This window comes from Salvelinus sp. IW2-2015, linkage group LG26 (assembly GCF_002910315.2).
Source record: "Salvelinus sp. IW2-2015 linkage group LG26, ASM291031v2, whole genome shotgun sequence".
Taxonomy (NCBI): Eukaryota; Metazoa; Chordata; class Actinopteri; order Salmoniformes; family Salmonidae; genus Salvelinus; species Salvelinus sp. IW2-2015.
Window position 1 is genome coordinate 33,771,431 of NC_036866.1, and position 23,840 is coordinate 33,795,270.

General features: G+C 42.2%; 1 protein-coding gene and 1 non-coding gene across 3 annotated transcripts in view; both read left to right on the top strand.

Annotated features, from left to right (window-relative positions):
- The first annotated feature begins 1,289 nt into the window (after positions 1 to 1,289).
- On the top strand, positions 1,290 to 1,362 carry trnar-acg (transfer RNA arginine (anticodon ACG)). Its single transcript has one exon. It is a non-coding gene; the product is annotated as a tRNA-Arg (tRNA).
- Positions 1,363 to 7,708: 6,346 nt separating this feature from the next.
- fbxo31 (F-box protein 31) overlaps positions 7,709 to 23,840 on the top strand; it is a 34,206-nt gene continuing 18,074 nt past the window's right edge. The window contains exons 1-5 of one of the 2 annotated variants that reach the window (XM_023971756.2): positions 7,709 to 8,237; positions 11,444 to 11,515; positions 18,615 to 18,701; positions 19,203 to 19,279; positions 19,493 to 19,660. In XM_023971756.2, the coding sequence (XP_023827524.1) occupies positions 7,844 to 8,237; positions 11,444 to 11,515; positions 18,615 to 18,701; positions 19,203 to 19,279; positions 19,493 to 19,660 (798 nt within the window). In that variant the 5' untranslated portion in view covers positions 7,709 to 7,843. The remainder of the gene's footprint in view (positions 8,238 to 11,443; positions 11,516 to 18,614; positions 18,702 to 19,202; positions 19,280 to 19,492; positions 19,661 to 23,840) is intronic. The other variant, XM_023971757.2, reaches the window with a different exon arrangement.

Genomic DNA, 23,840 nt, shown 5'->3' on the forward strand with positions numbered 1-23,840 from the left:
GTTATGTCTTTTCTCTCAGTAAAGCCACCAAGTATTGAAGGCAGCTAGCTAATGTTATCTAACGTTACTTGCCACCCTTATTTATAACTCACCTGGCGAAAGGTAGCTAGCTGGAGCGATGGTCAGGTAACGTCATATAGACAGCTTGTACTTGGAAAACAGCTAGCACACGTATCCTCTACGCCCACACCGTCTATGTTCATTAATTAAATATTGTGGACGACTAAGAAAAATTAATTCATGCGGTGAAATGATTATCCGTCTTACTGTTTAAGTTCGGATATTGATTGAACCAACCGTATACTGGTCTTTATTTTATTATATAAGGCTGCTGCTAAGGTTCGAGTCACTTGCTACTAAAGTAATATTGCTGCTACTGGTGGCAGAGAGAGGTGAGGGTCAAAACGTTGTCACGCCGTGTTAGCTGGATCGTCTTGAACGATCCATGTACAGTAACTTACACACATTTGTTTGGTATGATAGGTAGCTAGCTTTAGCTCAATGCTTTTTTGTTGTTGTTTTGAGTCACCATCGAAATTCCCACCAGCAAACCTTTTCCTGTGGTCATTGTTTGCATGCCAGTGATTGGCTCTCTGTGTATGTTTGGAACGCCGACCACGTGCTACATGTCCATTTATTTTCTCATGAAAAGCAACCGACGACTTACTAAGAGAGCTAAACTTAGCAACCCGAATTTCCAACGAGTAGCTACGTTAGTTATATTAGTGAAATATGCATATTCCCATGTTGTGTTAGCTGGATAATTTATCTGACCGTGGCAAGGAAGGTAACGTTAGCAGAAGATATATGAAAATGTTTTCTCGCTTGTTAGAGGTTCGGTCAAAACCGTCATAGGAAGAGGTGATGCAGGAAACACCTGCCCACCTGTTGCACTAACGTTAGCTAGCTAGCTACCTAGCCATCGGCAGTCAATTCAATTTTAATTCAAGGGGCTTTGTTAGCATGGGAAACATATGTTAACATTGCCGAAGCAGTCTCCATCTCATCAAAGTTTTGCGAGCTCGACAGGCGACCTTCTCCAGAAATAAACGATTGTTCATTTGGAGTGTATACGGTAGTTGTTGTGAATTTGGTAGATATTACTGCATTGCCGGAACTAGAAGCACAAGTATTTCGCTACACTCGCATTAACATCTAACAACTCTGTATGTGACCAATAAAATTTGATATGATCGGAATGAATAGGGCTCACGATGTAATGTATTGCAGTGGTATATTTTGAGTAGAATGTCCCTTTTAAGTAGGCGATAGTTTTACCGGAGTGCAGCGGGCCAGTGGCGCAATGGATAACGCGTCTGACTACGGATCAGAAGATTCTAGGTTCGACTCCTGGCTGGCTCGAATTTTTCCATCCATCTAGGTTAATTTAATTTAGACAAGTTACATCATGCAACACGTGCGTGTATATACACTGCTCAAAAAAATAAAGGGAACACTTAAACAACACAATGTAACTCCAAGTCAATCACACTTCTATGAAATCAAACTGTCCACTTAGGAAGCAACACTGATTGACAATACATTTCACATGCTGTTGTGCAAATGGAATAGACAAAAGGTGGAAATTATAGGCAATTAGCAAGACACCCCCCAAAAAGGAGTGATTCTGCAGGTGGTGACCACAGACCACTTCTCAGTTCCTATGCTTCCTGGCTGATGTTTTGGTCACTTTTGAATGCTGGCGGTGCTCTCACTCAGTAGGTAGCATGAGACGGAGTCGTACAACCCCACAAAGTGGCTCAGGTAGTGCAGGTCATCCAGATGGCCACAATCAATGCGAGCTGTTGGCAAAGGGTTTGCTGTGTCTGTCAGCGATAGTTCCAGAGCATGAGAGGCCTACCAGGAGACAGGCCAGTACATCAGGAACGGTGGAGGAGGCCGTAGGAGGGCAACAACCCAGCAGCAGGACCCTACCTCCCCTTTTGCCAGGAGGTGCACTGCCAGAGCCCTGCAAAATGACCTCCAGCAGGCCACAAAATGTGCATGGTGTCGCATATGGTCTCACAGGGGTCTGAGGATCTCATCTCAGTACTAATGGCAGTCAGGCTACCTCTGGCGAGCACATGGAGGCTGTGCGGCCCCCACAAAAGAAAATGCCACCCCACACCATGACTGAACCACCGCCAAAACGGTCATGCTGCGAGGATAGTTTGCAACGGCAGGCAGAACGTTCTCCGGCGTCTCCAGACTCTGTCACGTCTGTCACCATGTGCTCATGTGCTCAGTGTTGAACGCTGCTTTCATCTGGTGAAGAGCACCACGGCGCCAGTGGCGGAATTTGCCAATCTTGGTGTTCTCTGGAAATGCCAAAACGTCCTGCACCCGGTGCTGGCGCTGTAAGCACAACCCCCACCGTGGACGTGCGGCCCTCATACCACCCTCAGGAGGTCTGTTTCTGACTGTTTGAGCAGACATACATGCACATTTGTGGCCTGCTGGAGGTCATTTTGCAGGGTTCTGGCAGTGCACCTCCTGGCACAAAGGCGGAGGTAGCGGTCCTGCTGCTGGGTTGTTGCCCTCCTACGGCCTCCTCCACGTCTCCTGATGTTACTGGCCTGCTCCTGGTAGCGCCTCCATGCTCTGGACACTACGCTGACAGACACAGCAAACCTTCTTGCCACAGCTCGCATTGATGTGCCATCCTGGATGAACTGCACTACCGAGCCACTTGTGTGGGTTGTAGACTCCGTCTCATGCTACCACTAGAGTGAGAGCACCGCCAGCATTAAAAAGTGACCAAAACATCAGCAGGAAGCATAGGAACTGAGAAGTGGTCTGGCGGTCACCAACCTGACCAGAATCACTCCTTTTTTGGGGGTGTCTTGCTAATTGCCTATAATTTCCACCTTTTGTCTATTCCATTTGCACAACAGCATGTGAAATGTATTGTCAATCAGTGTTGCTTCCTAATTGGACAGTTTGATTTCACAGAAGTGTGATTGACTTGGAGTTACATTGTGTTGTTTAAGTGTTCCCTTTATTTTTTTGAGCAGTGTATATCGAATCCTTCCATCCATGTCGGTTAATTTAATTTAGACACAAGTTATATACGCACGTGTTGCATGATATAACTTATATATATATATATACATTGAGAAGTCCCGTATGTAATGCTGCATTCGTAATTAAGTGGACATTTACGACCATTGCTTCAGAGGACTAGATCAGGGATCATCAACTAGATTCAGCCATGGGCAGGTTTTTAACTTGAGCGGATGGTCAGGGACCGGAACATAATTACAAATAATTTGTAGACTTAAAATTGACCACAAGTAGCTCAAACAGATATAACATGACTAAAACATAATAATTTCAAACCTTGCTTACGTTTGTATACGATCACATACAGTGTATTCGGAAAGTATTCAGACCTCTTCCCCTTTTCCACATTTTGTTAAGTTACAGCCTTATTCTTAAACGTATTAAAACTGTTTTTTATTTCTCATCAATCTACACACAATACCCCATAAAGACAAAGCGAAAACAGGTTTTTAGAAATGTGATGATCAGCCAATTAATTATACTCGCGAGCAAAAATTCCATAACTGTAGATAGCTGTCATTTGCCATCCTTGGCTTTATACCTGTTCAAACAACACACTCTAGATGGCAGTATGCTCCCATTCAGTTTCTTTGCCAACTCATAGAAGTAGTAGAAGGGCAAAAAATGTACTACTTCAAAATGGAGATGCCTTAATGGCGCTGCCTGTGCACTCACAGATGCCATAAAGGGACATATATAAAGAATATATATATCTCATTCTCTACGTTTACCACATGACGGGGAAATATCTATTTGAACAGCCCTCCAACTGGTAATTACTAGTGGGAAACTTGTCTTTCATCCCTGAGCTCCAAGTGGGAGGTGGGAATTTACCAGTTGTGAAGTCATAAATACCAGTTGGAGGCATTCACGTGCTATGAACTTGTTGAGAAATGCCTAATCGTATAATGGACAACAAGCTGTGTAAACCATCAACTAAAAGTACAGCTATCAGGCCTGTAAACCAATTATAGTGTTCAAAAACCATATGAATAGACTACTTAAAAAAAAAAAAAAATGTAATTGCCGAAAAGGCTCTTATCAAGGTAATTTCGTTAGTAGATGAAGTCAGAGGTCACCATGTAGGAGAAGTCGGAGCTCAAGAATGGTAAACACCTTTCCCACTAGTCAGGCCTGGTCCTGGAAGTTCTTCCGCCCTACGCAAGACAAAAAACTGCTGCCCCTTCCTATCCCTGCTAATGCTAAACTATGTACAGCATGGGTTGGCAATAGTTTTGGCCTTGGGCCAATTTTCAACACATCTGGTTAGTAGGCTATATAATCAGTTCAATATCAATAACATAGCCTAATATTTTCAATCTGATTACATTGATAGAATCACCAATGTCTCTATTAAATTCTATTAATCTGTCTCAAAAGACAGATGGATAATGAAAATAGAAGTTTCAGGGAAGAATGTACAGAGAAGTTGACATTCTTACCATATTTCTCCAATGTCCAACTAGAGTGTCTTGTTTGCAACACTGTTTGCAAATAATTACATCTTAGACATCCTTATGAATCTAAGCATGGCACTTTCGAAAGTTACCTTTCCACCCAGACAGACACTTTTTCCCCTTCTTTTAAAAAAAATGTTATTTTACTAGGCAAGTCAGTTACGAACAAATTATTCTTATTTACAATGACAACCTACCAAAAGGCAAAAGGCCTCCTGCAGGGATGGGGGCTGGGATTAAAAATAAAAATATTGGACAAAACACACATCGCTACAAGAGAGACAACATAACACTACATAAAGAGAGACAACACAACCTAAGACAACAACACAGCATGGCAGCAACACATGACAATACAGCATGTTAGCAACAGTACATGACACAACATGATAGCAACACAACATGACAGCAGCACAACATGGTGCCTCACAAAACATGGTACAAACATTATTAGGCACAGACAACAGCACAAAGGCAAGAAGGTAGAGACAATAATACATCACACAAAGCAGCCACAACTGTCAGTAAGAGTGTCCATGATTTAGTGTTTGAAATTAAGAGATGTGTTGTTTGAGTGCAGCTCGTTCCAGTCGCTACCTGAGGCGAATTGAAAAGAGGAGCGACCCAGGGATGTGTGTGCTTTGGGGAACTTTAACAGAATATGAATGGCAGAACTGGTGTTGTATGTGGAGGATGAGGGCTGCAGTAGGTATCTCAGATAGGGGGGAGTGAAGTCAAAGATGGTTTTATAAATAAGCATCAAACAGTGTGTCTTGTGACAGGTATACAGAGATGACCAGTTTACAGAGGAGTATAGAGTGCAGTGATGTGTCTTATAAGGAGCATTGGTAGCAAATCTGATGTTCAAATGGTAAAGAACATCTAGCCGCTCGAGAGCACCCTTACCTGCCAATCTATAAATGACGTCTCCGTAATCTAGCATGGGTAGGATGGTCATCTGAATCAGGGTTAGTTTGGCAGTTGGGGTGAAAGAGGAGCAATTACGATAGAGGAAACCAAGTCTAGATTTAACCTTAGCCTGCAGATTTGATATGTACTGAGAGAAGGGCAGTGTACCGTCTAGCTATACTCCCAAGTACTTGTATGAGGTGAGTACCTCAAGCTTTAAACCCTCAGAGGTAGTAAACACACTGGTGGGGAGAGGGGAATTCTTTTTACCAAACCACATGACCTTTGTTTTGGAGGTGTTCAGAACAAGGTTAAGGGTAGAGAAAGCTTGTTGGACACTAAGAAAGCTTTGTTGTAGAGCGTTTGATACACAATCCGGGGAGTGGCCAGCTGAGTATAAGACTGTATCATCTGCATATAGATGGATGAGAGCGCTTCCTACTGCCTGAGCTATGTTGTTGATGTAAATTGAGAAGAGCGTGGGGCCTAGGATCGAGCCTGTCACGCCCTGACCTGAGATATCTCTGTTTTCTTTATATTTTGGTTAGGTCAGGGTGTGACTAGGGTGGGTACGTTAGTTTTTGTCTAGGTTTTTTTGTATGTCTAGGTTTTTTTTAGGTCTAGGTGATTTGTATGTCTATGGTGGCCTGATATGGTTCCCAATCAGAGGCAGCTGTTTATCGTTGTCTCTGATTGGGGATCATATTTAGGTAGCCATTTTCCCTTTGGTGTTCGTGGGTTCTTGTCTATGTGTAGTTGCCTGTCAGCACTCGTTTTGTATAGCGTCACGTTTTGTTATTTTCGTTAGTTTGTTCAGTGTTCATTCTTATTACAATAAAGAATGTACGCATACCACGCTGCGCCTTGGTCCGATTCATACGACGATTGATATGATGATTCATAACAGCGCACTTGTTTGTGTACATGGATTTTATAATGTCGTATGTTTTTCTCTCAACACCACTTTCCATCAATTTGTATAGCAGGCCCTCGTGCCAAATTGAGTCAAAAGCTTTTTTGAAATCACCAAGCATGAGAAGACTTTGCCTTTGTTTTGGTTTGTTTGTTTGTCAATTAAGGTGTGCAGGGTGAATACGTGGTCTGTTGTACGGTAATTTGGTAAAAAGCCAATTTGACATTTGCTCAGTACATTGTTTTCGCTGAGGAAATGTACGAGTCTGCTGTTAATGATAATGCAGAGGATTTTCCCAAGGGTGCTGACGCATATCCCACGGTAGTTATTGGGGTCAAATTTGTTTCCACTTTTGTGGTTTGGGGTGATCAGTCCTTGGCTCCAAATATTGGGGAAGATGCCAGAGCTGAGGATGATGTTAAAGAGTTTGAGTATAGCCAATTTGGAATTTGTGGTCTGTATATTTTATCATTTCATTCTCTATAGATTACTTTAGCTGAAATGATTTCCACTGGTAACTAGCTAACGTTAACAGGCTAGGGTAGGCTACTACCTTAATCACTAATCGTCTTCCTCACACACAAACATTAAAAAACAATACAATAGTTTAATTGGCAGATTCATTTTTATTAATGTTTTACAATTGGATAATCCCCAAAAAACACACACATATCACCATCGCTACCAAGGATAGTGGGAGTGAGCTTCGGAGAAGCAGGAATGGGAAGGGGGTGGGAACTGCATCAATGGCTATGAGCTGCCGGCAATGTAGTAGCCGATTAGGGGCGCTGGAGGACGGCAACCAATTGCCAAAATGACTCACAAAATTCAAGTGCGAATCTTTCCTAATGGGAGGACCAGCCCTGCCACTAGTAATTACCAGTTGGAGGGCCGTTCAAATTGAGTATAATTCATTGGTTGAGTATAATTCATTGGCTAATCCCTCCTGATATCCCGAATGGTATGATGTGATCCTTCCTTCAGCGATAGGAGGCCCACCCAGTTGACTACTTTAAAATAGTGGATGCCCTCAATGGCAATGTCCATGCCAAAACAGGTTTTTATCCATCTAGAGCAAGGACTACGGTCACCAGGAAATGTCCCCCCATCGCAGGATCTTTCTGAGCCTGTGTTGGGACCTGATTGGAACAGAAAAGCAGGCTGATTTAGTTTAATTAAAATGTTGTTATGGATAGTTTGTATGGATTATTTTTTCTATATATATTATTTAAACAATTTTACCCCGCATTTTTTCCCTTTGGGATCTTTATTAACAACCTGTACAGTAGGTGGCGGAATGCACCTATAATTGTTGCGAACGCCATTATACCAAAGAAGAAGATACGTCGACTTTGCATCACGTGTTTCCGCCCAGGCCGCTTCGACAGGGAGATTGTCGATACTGCAGTTGTAGTGGTGCAGTAGTTGTGGTGCAGTAATGTCAAAGATTTGTATAACTAAACATTCTGTTGTAATGATATCCCTTTGGTGACTACTGCGGATGGCTGTGTGTGCCAGGCTCTGCGGAGTGGGTCAGTCTCGGAGGTGCAGGCGGCGACAGCGGCATAATCAACAGGACCAGGGAAGCGACTCCGATATGGACGAGGAGGAAGGGGAGCGGATTGTGGGGGAGACACAATCCGTCACTGGTGGCCCGGATAACTCCGCCGCGGCAGGGCCGAGTGTGGCCCATGAAGCCGCTGCTGAAGCCACTGCTGACAGTGCAAGCACCGGACCACCGAACCCGCAGTCCCTGTTGGATCTGCCCCCAGAGCTTTTGGTGGAAGTATTCTCATCGCTCCCGGGCACGGAGTTACCAAACCTGGCCCTCGTCTGCAAGAAATTCAGGCAAATTCTCAACACGGAAACCATCTGGAGAAGGCGATGCACGGAGGGTAAATAATAGTGATCGCTCATTGTAATTTCAGATAGGACATGATAGCAGCGAATTAATGATTATTCTATGCGAAATGTGACGTTTTATCAAACGTGAATAATTGACAGTATTTGGTCCATAAGTTAGTCTATAGCATGGCCCTTTTTCACATTTGATTTATTTTTTATTTATTTATTGAGATTGCCTATATAAAATACACCACCAACTTGATTTTGTTTAATTTGAAGGACCAAGGATTAAAATAAAAAATAAATAAGCTCATTTTCTGCAATTCTGACATTTGGAATTATGTTAAAAAATGGTCAAACTGTGGATCATTTAGCTATTTGGTTTTGAATATTAGGACCCATTTCGGGGTGTGTGTGTGTGTATATATATATATATATATATATATATATATACACACACACACACACACACACACACACACACACAGTTGAAGTCGGAAGTTTACATACACTTAGGTTGGAGTCATTAACTTGTTTTTCAACCACTCCACAAATTTCTTGTTAACAAACTATAGTTTTGGCAAGTCGGTTAGGACATCTACTTTGTACATGACACAAGTAATTTTTCCAACAATTGTTTACAGACAGATTATTTCACTTATAATTCACTGTATCACAATTCCAGTGGATCAGTTGTTTACATGCACTAAGTTGACTGTGCCTTTTTAAACAGCTTGGAAAATTCCAGAAAATGATGTCATAGCTTTAGAAGCTTCTGATGGGCTAATTGACATAATTTGAGTCAATTGGAGGTGTACCTGTGGATGTATTTCAAGGCCGACCTTCAAACTCAGTGCCTCTTTGCTTGACATCATGGGAAAATCCAAGACCTCAGAAAAAAAATGGTAGACCTCCACAAGTCTGGTTCATCCTTGGGAGCAATTTCCAAACGCCTGAAGGTACCACGTTCATTTGTACAAACAATAGTACGCAATTATAAACACCATGGGACCACGCAGCCGTCATACCGCTCAGGAAGGAGGCGCGTTCTGTCTTCTAGAGATAAACGTACTTTGGTGCGAAAAGTGCAAATCAATTCCAGAACAACAGCAAAGGACCTTGTGAAGATGCTGGAGGAAACAGGTACAAAACTATCTATATCAACAGTAAAATGAGTCCTATATCGACATAACCTGAATGGCTGCTCAGCAAGGAAGAAGCCACTGCTCCAAAACCGCCATAAAAAAGCCAGACTACGGTTTGCAACTGCACATGGGGAAAAGATTGTACTTTTTGGAGAAATGTCCTCTGGTCTGATGAAACAAAAATAGAACTGTTTGGCCATAATGACCACCGTTATGTTTGGAGGAAAAAGGGGGAGGCTTGCAGGCCGAAGAACACCATCCCAACCATGAAGCATGGGGGTGGCAGCATCATGTTGTGGGGGTGCTTTGCTGCAGGAGGGACTGGTGCACTTCACAAAATAGATGGCATCATGAGAGGAAAATTATGTGGATATATTGAAGCAACATCTGTCAGGAAGTTAAAGCTTGGTTGCAAAAGGGTCTTCCATATGGACAATGACTCCAAGCATACTTCCAAAGTTGTGGCAAAATGGCTTAAGGACAGCAAAGTCAAGGTATTGGAGTGGCCATCACAATGCCCTGACCTCAATTCCATAGAAAATGTGGGCAGAACTGAAAAAGCGTGTGCGAGCAAGGAGGCCTACAAACCTGACTCATTTACACCAGCTCTGTCAGGAGGAATGGGCCAAAATTCACCCAACTTATTGTGGGAAGCTTGTGGAAGGCTACCCGAAATGTTTGACCCAAGTTAAACAATTTTAAAGGCAATGCTACCAAACACTCAATTAGTATATGTAAACTTCTGACCCACTGGGAATGTGATGAAAGGAATAAAAACTGAAATAAATAATTCTCTACTATTATTCTGGCATTTCACATTCAAATAAAGTGGTGATCTAACTGACCTAAGACAGGGAATTTTTACTAGGATTAAATGTCAGGAATTGTGAAAAACTGAGTTTAAATGTATTTGGCTACGGTGTATGTAAACTTCCGACTTCAACTGTAGGTATGCATGTCAGCTTTGACATCGGTTTTTCACATCAACGTTAAACTAGACATCGGGCCGACACCGATGTTGGCATTTTTAGCTAATATCATCCGATTCCGATATTAATTCGAATCAAGTTGTAGAAACACCTCAAGGATGATCAATGGAAACAGGATAAACCTGGGCTCAATTTCAAGTCTCATAGCAAAGGGTCTAAATACTTATGTAAATATTTCTGTTTTTTATTTTTTATATATTTGCAATCATTTCTAAACCTGTTTTCACCTCGTCATTATGGGGTATTGTGTGTAGATTGAGGAAAACAATAATTTAATACATTTTAGAATAAGGCTGCATAGGCTACTTTCTGTCCATAACCTTGAAACTAAATAAGATAAAAATGAAATAGAAAGGTTTTATCAAGTCTGAAATCTAACTGAAATTCAAATAAAAAAAGTACATTACAACTTTTAAGAACCTTGTAGTTCACCAATGCAAGTTTGCATGAGTGGTTTCTCAGCGAAAGCCATAGTTCTTGTGGGTACAAGACGCACCAGCCTGATATTGGCTGTGCCATTGGGACATCTGCCAAGTGGAGCAGTAGTGTACAATGGCATTTTTTCATTTGAGAGCAATGTGCATTCTAGTAGCTAAGTCATGTAAACATGGTGAGCAAGGCAGCTATGATATGTTCACTGTAGATACGCAGGCCAGGGGTCTGAGCCTTGAGGTCTAGAATACTGCTGGTTTTCTGTTCTACCTGATATCTTACTGTAATCTGTAATCAGGTTGATTATTTACACCCACCTGGTGTCCCAGGTCCAACTCTGTCCTTGGTTAGAGGGGAATAATGAAAATCAGCAGTGGAACTGGTTGAGGTCCAGATTTAGAATTGGCCTGGTGTACCATGTATTGGATTTCTTCCTTTATTCATAGTATCCAATCCATTATTGGGTCAGCGTAGCTTTGGAATTTGGGATGTGCATATTTCTCATATAAGCCTAGGCAGCCAGATCTGAATGTGCTTTTATTGTCATGCCAACTCCTGTATTTTGTTGTCATACTAGTGGAGTGGAGTTTGCTAAAGCACACGTAGCTTTGATGACTAGGCTACTCTCACAATCTGCCTTGGCCTTCATTGTCACATGCCTGTCTGTCGGTCTCTATCTCTCTCCCAAAGAGTTTGGAATGAGGGATGACTTGCGCAAGATGGAGGTGGTGGGTGTGTCCAGTCGGGAGCTCTATGCCAAACGTGAGTATCTCTTTCTGAAAACATCAAACATTTATTATCAGGACCAAGAGTTTTTCCTGACCTGACCAGGAAAAACTCTGGGCCATAGCTAAACATTAGGCATCTTTACATTGACTAATTGAACCAAGTCACACTAGTATCACTTGTGCATTGAAGGTCCAGGAATAATACCACATACTGTCACTTTCTGCAAATCATCGATGACTCTTTCATCCTCTAAATTCTAGCATCTTGACTAGCCTCAACCTCATTTGGACAGGGGCTGCTGTTAAACACTTTCCAGTAGTTAGCAATAGCACCCTTTGAGGCATTTTCTTGCCTTTGATACTTTAGGGATTAACTCAGTTGTTTGCAACTGTAGGGGTAACCTCAAGATGGCTTGTGGGAAATTGCTCTTCGTGGTGGAGAGATTGTGCTTACTTTGTTTTTGTGTCATGAAGTTGATGCTATCAGGTTTGGGGCTAGGTTGGTTCTAGGTTGGTTCTAGAACTTCGTGGTTCTAGTTGTCTCCACTAGAACCAACCTACCATACCCAGACAGACTATATGGACAGACACCAGACCGACAGATACAGAAATGACGCCCGACAGACTCATGCCACAATGACTAGCTGCTATGAAAGGCTGGTTATGGCACATATCAACTCCATTATCCCAGACACCCTAGACCCACTCAAATTTGCATACCGCCCCAACAGATCCATAAACGATGCAATCTCAATTGTACTCCATACTGCCCTCACCCACCTAATAAGAGAAATACCTATGTATTAGGACCCTGGGACTGAACACCACCCGATGAGACAGCCTACAGGGAGGAGTCAGTGACCTAGCAGTGTGGCGCCATGACAACAACCTCTACCTCATCATCAGTGAGACCAAGGAGCTGATCATTGACTTAAGGAAACTTGGGGGAGGTGAGCACTCCCCCATCCACATTGACCGGGCTGCAGTGGAGCGCTTCAAGTTCCTCTGTGTCCAACTCACTAAGGACTTAAAATGGTCCACACACATGCACACAGTCGTGAAGAAGGCACGACAGAGCCTCTTCCACCTCAGGAGGTTGCAAAGGTGTGGCATGGGGCCTCAGATCCTCCAAAAGTTCCACAGCTGCACCATTGAGAGCATCTTGACTGGCTGCACCACTGCTTGGTATGGCAACAGCAATGCACTTGATCTCATGGCGCTGGGGTCAAGCTCCCTGCCATCCAGGACTTCTATATCAAGTAGTGTGAAAGGAAGGCTACAGTCGCCCTAGCCATAGACTGTTCTCTCTGCTTCCGCATGGGAAGTGACACCAGTGCTTCAAGTCTGACACCAACAGACTCCTGAACAGCTTCTATCCCCAATCAATAATACTGCAAATAGCTAACAAAATGGCTACATGGACTAGCTGAGTGACTCTTGTATTTGATCAGTTGTGGAAAAAGTACCCAATTGTCATACTTGAGTAAAAATAAAGATACCTTAATAGACAATGACTCCAGTGAAAGTCACCCAGTAAAATACTACTTGAGTAAATGTCTAAAAGTATTTGGTTTTAAATATACTTAAGTATCAAAAGTAAATGTATCTGCTAAAATATACAGTGCATTCAGAATGTTTTCAGACCCCTTGACATTTTCTGCAATTTATTACATTACTGCCTTGATTTTAAATTAATAAAATCAAATAAATTCCTCGTTAGTCTACACACAATACCCCATAATGACAAAGCGAAAACAGTTTATTTTAGAGGATCTTTGCTATGAGACTCGAAATTGAGCTCAGATGTATCCTGTTTCCTTTTATTATCCTTGAGATGTTTCTACAACTTGATTGGAGTCCACCTGTGGTAAATTCAATTGAATGGACATTATTTGGAAAGGCACACACCTGTCTATGTAAGGTCCCACATTTGACAGTGCATGTCAGAGCAAAAATCAAACCATGAGGTCAAAAGAATTTGTCCGTAGATCTCTAAGATAGGATTGGGTCGAGGCACAGATCTGGGGAAGGGTACCAAAAAACGTCAGCAACACTGAAGGTCCCCAAAAACACAGTGGCCTCCATCATTCTTAAATGGAAGAAGTTTGGAACCACCAAGACTCTTCCTAGAACTGTCCGCCCAGCCTAACTGAGCAATCGGGGGAGAAGGGCCTTGGTCAGGGAGGTGAACAAGAATCCAGTAGTCACTGACAGAGCTCCGGAGTGTGGAGAACCATCCAGAAGGACAACCATCTCTGTAGCACTCCACCAATCAGGACTTTATGGTAGAGTGGCCAGATGGAAGCCACTCCTCAGTAAAAGGTACATGAAAGACTGCTTCGAGTTTGCCAAAAGGCACCTAAAGACTCTCAGACCATGAGAAACAAAATTCTTTGGCCTGAATGCTTAGCGTCATGTCTGGAGGAAACCGTGCACCATCCCTACAGTGAAGCATGGTGGTGTTAGCATCCTGTTGTGGGGATGTTATTCAGCGGCAGAGACTGGTCAGGATCGAGGAAAGATGAATGGAGCAATGTACATAGAGATCCTTGATGAAAACCTGCTCTAGAGTGCTCAGGACTTCAGACTGGGGCAAAGGTTCACAATGACACATGCACATTTGTGGCCTGCTGGAGGTCATTTTGCAGGGCTCTGGCAGTGCTCCTCCTTGCACAAAGGCGGAGGTAGCGGTCCTGCTGCTGGGTTGTTGCACTCCTACGGCCTCCTCCACATCTCCTGATGTACTGGCCTGTCTCCTGCTAGCGCCTCCATGCTCTGGACACTACGCTGACAGACACAGCAAACCTTCTTGCCACAGCTCGCATTGATGTGCCATCCTGGATGAGCTGCACTACCTGAGCCACTTGTGTGGGTTGTAGACTCCGTCTCATGCTACCACTAGAGTGAAAGCACCGCCAGCATTCAAAAGTGACCAAAACATCACCCAGGAAGCATAGGAACTGAGAAGTGGTCTGTGGTCACCACCTGCAGAATCACTCCTTTATTGGGGGTGTCTTGCTAATTGCCTATAATTTCCACCTTTTGTCTATTCCATTTGCACAACAGCATGTGAAATTTATTGTCAATCAGTGTTGCTTCCTAAGTGGACAGTTTGATTTCACAGAAGTGTGATTGACTTGGAGTTACATTGTGTTGTTTAAGTGTTCCCTTTATTTTTTTGAGCAGTGTATTTGCCAAAATTTCTAAAACCCTGTTTTTTTTTTGTCATTATGGGGTATTGTATTTAGATTGATGAGGGGGGGGAAATTATTTAATCAATTATAGAATAAGGGTGTAACGTAAAGAGGAGCTCCTGAGTGGCCAGCGGTCTAAGGCACTGCATCGCAGTGCTAGAGGCTTCACTTCAGACCTTGGTTCGCTCCCGGTCTGTATCACAACCGGCCGTGATTGGGAGTCCCATAGGGCAGTGCACAATTGGTCCGTGTCTGGGTTACAGGAGGGCTTGGCCGGGGGGGGGTTTACTTGGCTCATCGCGCTCTAGCAACTCCTTGTGGCAGGCCCAGGCGCCTGCAGGCTGACTTCGGTCATCAGGTGAACAGTGTTTTCTCCGACACATTGGTTGGCTGGCTTCCAGGTTAAGCGGGTGGGTGTTAAGAAGTGTGGTTTGCCGGGTCATGTTTCGGAGGACGCATGACTCGACCTTTGCCTCCCGAGCCCGTTGGAGTTGCAGCGATGAGACAAGATCGAAATTGGGGAGAAAAAGGATTTAAAATACAAAAATATTTTAATACATTTTAAAATAAGGCTGTAACAAAATGTGGAAAAAGTCAAGGGGTCTGAATATTTTCCGTATCGACAGTTGAATTCGGAAGTTTACATACACCTTAGCCAAATACATTTAAAGTCAGTTCACAATTCCTGACATTTAAAACTCTAAAAATTCCCTGTCTTAGGTCAGTTAGATCACCATTTTATTTTTATGTGAAATGTCAGAATAATAGTGGAGAATGATTTATTTCTTCTTTTATTTCTTTCATCACATTCCCAGTGGGTCAGAAGTTTACATACACTCCATTAGTATTTGGTAGCATTGCCTTTAAATTGTTTAACTTGGGTCAAACGTTTCTGGTAGCCTTCCACAAGCTTCCCACAATAAGTTGGGTGAATTTTGGCCCATTCCTCCTGACAGAGCTGGTGTAACTGAGTCAGGTTGTTAGGCCTCCTTGCTCACACATGCTAGGATATAGGATTGAGGTCAGGGCTTTGTGATGGCCACTCCAATACCTTGACTTTGATGTCCTTAAGCCTGCCACACCTTTGAAAGTATGCTTGGGGTCATTGTCCATTTGGAAGACCCATTTGCGACCAAGCTTTAACTTCCTGACCGATCGCTTGAGATGTTGCTTCAATATATCCACATAATTTTCCTATCCTCATGATGCCATCTATTTTGTGAAGTGCACCAGTCCCTCCTGCAGCAAAGCACCCCCACAACATGATGCTGCCACCCCCATGCTTCACGGTTGGGATGGTGTTCTTCGGCCTGCAAGCCTCCCCCTTTTTCCTCCAAACATAACGATGGTCATTATGACCAAACAGTTCTATTTTTGTTTCATCAGACCAGAGGACATTTCTCCAAAAAGTACGATCTTGTCCCCATGTGCAGTTGCAAACCATAGTCTGGCCTTTTTATAGCGTTCTTTGATTACAGATGGTGGTCACACCAGATACTGACTAGTTTTCAGATCCACACTCCTACCTTTTTTTTTAGGTACACTACATGACCAAAAGTATCTAAACACCTGCTCGTCGAACATGTCATTCCAAAATCATTGCCATTAATATGGAGTTGGTCCCCCCTTTGCTGCTCCACTCTTCTGGTAAGGCTTTCCACTAGATGTTGGAACATTGCTGCGAGGACTTTCTTCCATTCAGCCACGAGCATTAGTGAGGTTGGGCGATTAGGCTTGGCTAGCAGTCGGCATTCTAATTCATCCCATAGGTGTTCGATGGGGCAGAGGTCAGGGCTCTGTGCAGGCCAGTCAAGTTCTTCCACACCGATTTCGACAAACCATTTCTGTAATGAGCCCGGGGGGCATTGTCATACTGAAACAGGAAACGGCCTTCCCCAAACTGTTGCCACGAAGTTGGAAGCACAGAATTGTCTAGAATGTCATTGTGTGCTGTAGCGTTCATTTCCTTTCACTGGAACTAAGGAGCCTGAACCATGAAAAACAGCCCCATACCATTATTACTCCAACAAACTTTACAGGTGGCACTGTGCATTGGAGCAGGTAACGTTCTCCTGGCATCCGCCAAACTCAGATTTGTCTGTCAGAGTCCCAGATGATGAAGCGTGATTCATTACTCCAGAGAACGCATTTCACTCCAGAGAACGCATTGCTCCAGAGTCCAATGGCGGTGAGCTTTACACCACTCCAGCCGACACTTGGCATTGCGCAAGGTGATCTTAGGCTTGTGTGCGGCTGCTCGGCCATGGAAAACCATTTCATATAGTTCCCGATGAACAGTTCTTGTGCTGACGTTGCTTCCAGAAGCAGTTTGGAACTCTGTAGTGAGTGTTGCAACTGAGGACAGACAATTTTTATGCACTACGTGCTTCAGCACTCAGCGGTCCCGTTCTGTGAGCTTGTGTGGCCTACCACTTCTCAGCTGAGCCATTGTTGCTCCTAAACATTTCCACTTCACAATAACAGCACCTACAGTTGACCGGGGCAGCTCTAGCAGGGCAGAAATGTGATGAACTGATTAGTTGGAAAGGTGGCATCCTATGACGATGCCATGTTGAAAGTCACAGCTCTTTAGGAAGGCCATTCTACTGCCAATGTTTGATTATGGAGATTGCAAGACTGTGTGCTCGATTTTATATACCTGCCAGCAACAGTGTGGCTGAAATAGTAGAATCCACTATTTTGAAGGGTTGTCCACATACTTTTGTGTCTATATATAGTGGATCTGTGACCAACAGATGTGTATCTGTATGCCCAGTCAGGTGAAATCCATAGATTAGGGTCTAATGGGGGTCTGTCAATTGACTGATTTATTTTTGAATTGTAACTCAATAAAATCTTTGAAATTGTTGCATTTAAATATTTGTTCAATATAAATAGGATGACTAAAGACATTACAGTATGGGGAACACAATGTTAGATGGCCTGACTGCTACTGTCTGAGCAGAGATGATTACTTTAAGGAATGAAAACAAATTAAGTAATAAAATAGAAACAAAGTAATATACACAACTGAAATAGTTTTCATTTCATAGTAATTTCCTGTTTTTCTGATGTCTACCCAATGTGGACCTGACATAGGCAATGGAATAGTTTCAATGTTTTGGCAATTACATTTCACTATTGTGGGCATTGTAGCGTCATTATTTCATAATACAATTAATGTAAACAAAATTCTAATCGAAACCAATACTGTGATTTATTAAAAAATAATCGAACCGACCTCAAAAGCACTACAAAGGGATATTCAGTGTCTTTTTTTTTCTTTTTTTTACACATCTACCAATCGAGGCCCTTTGCGAGGCATTGAAAAACTTCCCTGCTCTTTGTGGTTGAATCTGTGCTTGAAATTAACCACTGGATTGAGGGACCTTACAATTATCTGTATGTGTGGGGTACAGAGATGGGGTAGTCCTAAAACAATCATGTTAACCACTATTATTGAACACAGAATGAGTCCATGCAAATTATTATGTGATTTGTTAAGTACATTTTTACTCCTGAACTTATTTAGGCTTGCCATGACAAAGGGGTTGAATACTTATTGACTCGACATGTCAGCTTTTTGTTTTTTATTAATTTAGAAAGTCTTCTATAAACAAAATTCCACTTTGACATTATGGGGTATTGTGTGTAGGCCAGTGACACAATCTCAATTTAATCAATTTCAAATTCAGGCTGTAACACAACAACATTTAGAAAAAGTAAAGGGGTGTGAATACTTTCTGAAGGCACATTAGCTTACTTTCTCGTATTTTTATTTCTTGTGTTTTTGTTCTACCTAATGTTTTTTGAAGTTGTTGTACTACATTGATATTGATTGCTGGGTTTAGCACTTGCAATAAAGGCATTTCACTGTACTTGTGAATGTGACATTTAAAACTTGATTAGTCTGCCCACTGTTGTGGTGTACCTGTCCAGGTGTGAACCCTCGGGTGAAGTCTGGCCGCTTTATGAAGCTCCTACCGGACTACGAGCACATGGACTACAGGGACGTGTACAGGCACTGTATGTACTGCAGCACATGCCTGACCTGACTGGCTCAACACGCGTGTGGCTTTTAACATGCTAGTGTGTGATTGACTCCTGTGTTGTAGCCAGTTGCGACAAATACCATGTGCTCACCGATTGTGTGACATGGTTTTGAAGGGGTGAATCTGCACTTTGCTCCTTACCTTAACTCGGACGTCTGACAACTAGGAATGGTAATGGAAAATGAATGTGCGCATTTAGCATGCTAGTCAACATGGTTAGTGCTTACAGTGACAGCTCCCTGTTTACTCTGACATCACACTCTTGTTTTTTTCATGCACTTGGATATAACTTCACATGTGCGTGCGTAGTGAGTCCTTGAAGTGAGGCCAGACCTCCACCATGGTGATATGCTCTGAGTTGTCATCAGTTTCTCAGTCCAAACTCTTATGTATTGCTGTGATGTCCTGCGATTTGAACTGTTCACCACTGTTTTGGTGTTTTAACCCTTTGTTGCACTGTTGTGTTGTGTTGCAGTGCTGCACCCATACAGACACATCCTGGGTCTTTGGCAGCCTGACATAGGCCCGTACGGAGGGCTGCTCAACGTGGTGGTACGCAATTAGTGTGTATACACACCCACCCACCTACACAGTTTGTCCCCTCTTTATCACATTTAAACATTTTCAGCCTTTAAATTGTTTAGCACACATGGTTGTAGAGGGGGACAAAAATGTGTCTATTTTCCCATCAAAACATGTTACATGTGTCAGGGGATGACTTTTCTCCCTCCCTTTACTCCGCTACCACCACCCATCCCTCTCCAGGTTGACGGGCTGTTCATCATTGGCTGGATGTACCTGCCACCCCACGACCCTCGGGTCGAGGATCCCATGAGGCGGCGGCCACTCTTCCGCATCCACATGTGGGAGAGCAACAAGGTGGCGGTAGAGTGCATGTACGGACACAAGGGCCCTCACAAGGGGGACATCCAAGTGAGTACATTTTTTTTCTTCTGTTGTGTTCTGAACGGGCAGTAAAGCTAATGTTTGTGATTTTATTTATTTTTCTGCCACCTGCAGTTCTTTTTAATGAGAATAATGATCGGCTGATCACTCCTCTTGACCTGGATGGCATTCTGTGATCCCTCTTTAAAGCTGCAATATGTAACTTTTCGGGCGACCTGACCAAATTCACATAGAAATGTGAGTTATAAATCTATAATTCTCCTTGAAAGCAAGTCTAAGGAGAGGTAGATCTGTTCTGTGGACTATTTCCATAAGTCCTGTTCTTCAGTTTAGTTTTTGCTTCTTACTTTTGTTTTTGAACACCAGCTTCAAACAGCTGAAAATACTATATTTTTGCTGCAGTTTAGATTGGTACAATGATTCTCTACACTTGTTTGATTTGTCACAAACTAAAAGTAAGCTAACTATTAGAATTTTAGCAACCAGGAAATGGCAGAGCGATATCTGCGTAGTGCATCTTTAACCTATTTAAATATAATGTCAAATTGTAGATTTGCGCCTAAATAGACACTCCCAAAATTAATTGAGGGCCATAAACAATACCTAGTAATACTTAGTGCCAAACATATTAAAATATTGCCTTTCTGGTAGAAATAAATATACCTGAGGTGTGAAGTACACAGTACAAATATAAAAAATCATATTATTTTTTTCCTATCCAACAAAAGTGGTGGAGAAGGGCTATATATATAAATAAAATTGCCCTCAATGAAGACGTCTATATTGGTCTACTAATACAGGACTAGTAAAGGCCCAGTGCACTACATTTGTGAAAAAATGTAAACTAAATGTATTGGAGTGTTTACCAGCATTTGTAACTTGTCTGATTTAATTATCTGTACAAAACAGTTAATCTGATAATACTTGTGTGAATATAAAAATACTTGCTTGATATGTTTTTCAGTTTCTTGAAATACTTTGCAAATGCATCTTATTTCGATGTGAACTGAAATGGTCTATTCATCCCTTTTCCATTTTAGTAGACAATCTTATCCAGAGCAACTTACAGTAGTGAGTGCATACATTTTCTTACTTTTTCGTGCTGGTCCCACGTGGGAGTCGAACCCACAACCCTAGCTAACATACATTGCAAGCGCAAAGTACTTTGTAAGGATGGTAAATTAATACTGCACAAAAAGTGCTTGTTTTCCATGTTATTTGATCAAGAAAAATATTTAATTTGATGTAGATGTTTTGTGTCTTTGCCCATAACTTTTCACCTTTTTTGATTTAAAATGTTTGTGGACTGTTTTGTTCTTTCTGAAATTCCATTAGAATGACAATCGCAGAGAAAAGGACAGGGCATCAACTCCTACATTTCCAACTATTGAATCCTGAAAGATGCTGTTCTTAATTATACAACTACCTTTTTTGCCAAAGCGGAGATGCTGAAAAAAAAATTGTCCGCGCTACAGACGTCTACAGTATGTCGGTCTGGCATACTATTAAAGGCCCAGTGCACTACATTTGTGAAAATATATATTTTTCAAAACATAATATAATTATATATATTTTTTTAGACCAGAGGAAATGGTACCTCCTACTGGCCCTCCAACACCACTTCCTGCAGCGTCTGGTCTCCCATCCAGGGACTGACCAGGACCAACCCTGCTTAGCTTCAGAAACAAGTCAACATTGGGATGCAGGGTGGTATGCTGCTGGTTTTTTAACATGACAATGACCCAAAACACACCTCCAGGCTGTGTAAGGGCTATTTGACCAAGAAGGAGAGTAATGGAGTGCTGTATCAGTTGACCTGGCCTCCACAATCACCCGACCGAAACCCAATTGAGATGGTTTGGGATGAGTTGGACTGCAGGAAAAGCAGCCAACAAGTACTCAGCTTATGTGGGGACTCCTTCAAGATTGTTGGAAAAGCATTCCAGGTAAAGCTAGTTGAGAGAATGCCAAGAGTATAGAAAGCTGTCATCAAGGTGAAGTGTGCCTACTTTGAAAAATATATTTTATTTGTTTAACACTTTTTTTGGTTACTACATGATTCCATATGTATTATTTCATAGTTTTGATGTCTTCACTATTATTCTACAATGTAGAAAATAGTGGAAATAAAGAAACTCTTGAATGAGTAGATATATACATACAATTGAAGTCGGAAGTTTACATACACTTAGGTTGGAGTCATTAACTAGTTTTCCAACCACTCGACAAATTTCTTGTTAACAAACTATAGTTTTGGCAAGTCGGTTAGGACATCTACTTTGTGCATGACACAAGTAATTTTGCCAGCAATTGTTTACAGACAGATTATTTCACTTATAACTCACTGTATCACAATTCCAGTGGGTCAGAAGTTTACATACACTAAGTTGACTGTGCCTTTAAACAGCTTGGAAAATTCCAGAAAATTACGTTGTGGCTTTAGAAGCCTCTGATAAGCTAATTGACATAATTTGAGTCAATTGGAGGTGTACCTGTGGATGTATTTCAAGGCCTACCTTCAAACTCAGTGCCTCTTTGCTTGACATCATGGGAAAATCAAAATTGTAGACCTCCACAAGTCTGGTTCATCCTTGGGAGCAATTTCCAAATGCCTGAAGGTACCACGTTCATCTGTACAAACAATAGTACGCAAGAATAAGCCCCATGGGACCACGCAGCCGTCATACCGCTCAGGAAGGAGACGCGTTCTGTCTCCTAGAGATGAACGTACTTTGGTGTGAAAAGTGCAAATCAATCCCAGCAAAGGACCTTGTGAAAATGCTGGAGGAAACAGGTACAGAAGTATCTATATCCACAGTAAAACGAGTCCTATATCGACAACCTGAATGGCCGCTCAGCAAGGAAGAAGACACTGCTCCAAAACAGCCATAAAAATGCCAGACTACGGTTTGCAACTGCACATGGGGACAAAAATCATACTTTTTGGAGACATGTCCTCTTGTCTGATGTCACAAAAATATAACTGTTTGGCCATAATGACCATCGTCATGTTTGGAGGAAGTTAAAGCTTGGTCGCAAATGGGTCTTCCAAATGGACAACAACCCCAAGCATACTTCCACAGTTCTGGCAAAATGGCATAAGGACAACAAAGTCAAGGTATTGGAGTGGCCATCACAAAGCCCTGACCTCAATCCCATAGAAAATGTGGGCAGAACTGAAAAAGAGTGTGCGAGCAAGGAGGCCTACAAACCTGACTCGGTTACACCAGCTCTGTCAGGAGGAATGGGCCAAAATTCACCCAACTTATTGTGGGAAGCTTGTGGAAGGCTACCCGAAATGTTTGACCCAAGTTAAACAATTTAAAGGCAATGCTACCAAATACTAATTGAGTGTATGTAAACGTCTGACCCACTGGGAATGTGATGAAAGAAAAGCTGAAATAAATCATTCTCTCTACTATTATTCTGACATTTCGCATTCTTAAAATAAAGTGGTGATCCTAAGACAGGTAATTTTTACTAGGATTAAATGTCAGGAATTGTGAGCATTGACTTTAAATGTATTTGGCTAAGGTGTCTGTGAACTTCTAACTTCAACTGTATATGTAGATATAAAAATTGAAACACCACTGCTTCCTGTGGCTATGGCTGTAAGCACAAGGTCATTTCGTTCCTCTGGGACCAAGAGAAACTGATTTTGTTTCAATTCTATATCTGTCCGAGAACATCACAGCGAGATGACACTGCGTTTGCTGCAATCGCTAGTCTCCCATTCCATATGCTGTATTGTAAGTGGAGCTGCAAGGTTTACAAGCTAGAGAAATTCGATCCTTTGTCTGGATAGGCCAGAAAATGTGAGGTGTCAGATTTCACGTACTGCATTTCAGATGAGAGCAGATAGTAGCATGTGAAGCAGGATAATGGTGCACAGAAATTGATGTTGCGAAGTACACAGAGCGCTCTGTAATAAAAAATGTTGGTCGGAACCTGTCCAGATCTGCTCAAAGTCCCCTGAATAGAGGACTTAACGTTAACACACAGGAAGTCCAACCCAGTTAACTACTTTTGTATAGTAAGGGAGATAATTATGTGATTGTGCTTAAATAGTCATATTCATTACCTTTTTATGTGTAAGCAGTACACTCACTGTATGGTGACGTAGTCCCCTGTGACGGGACTATCATTAATGTGATGACTGCTATTTATCAAATAATTACCTACTACGTTTAATTATTACTCGAATTAT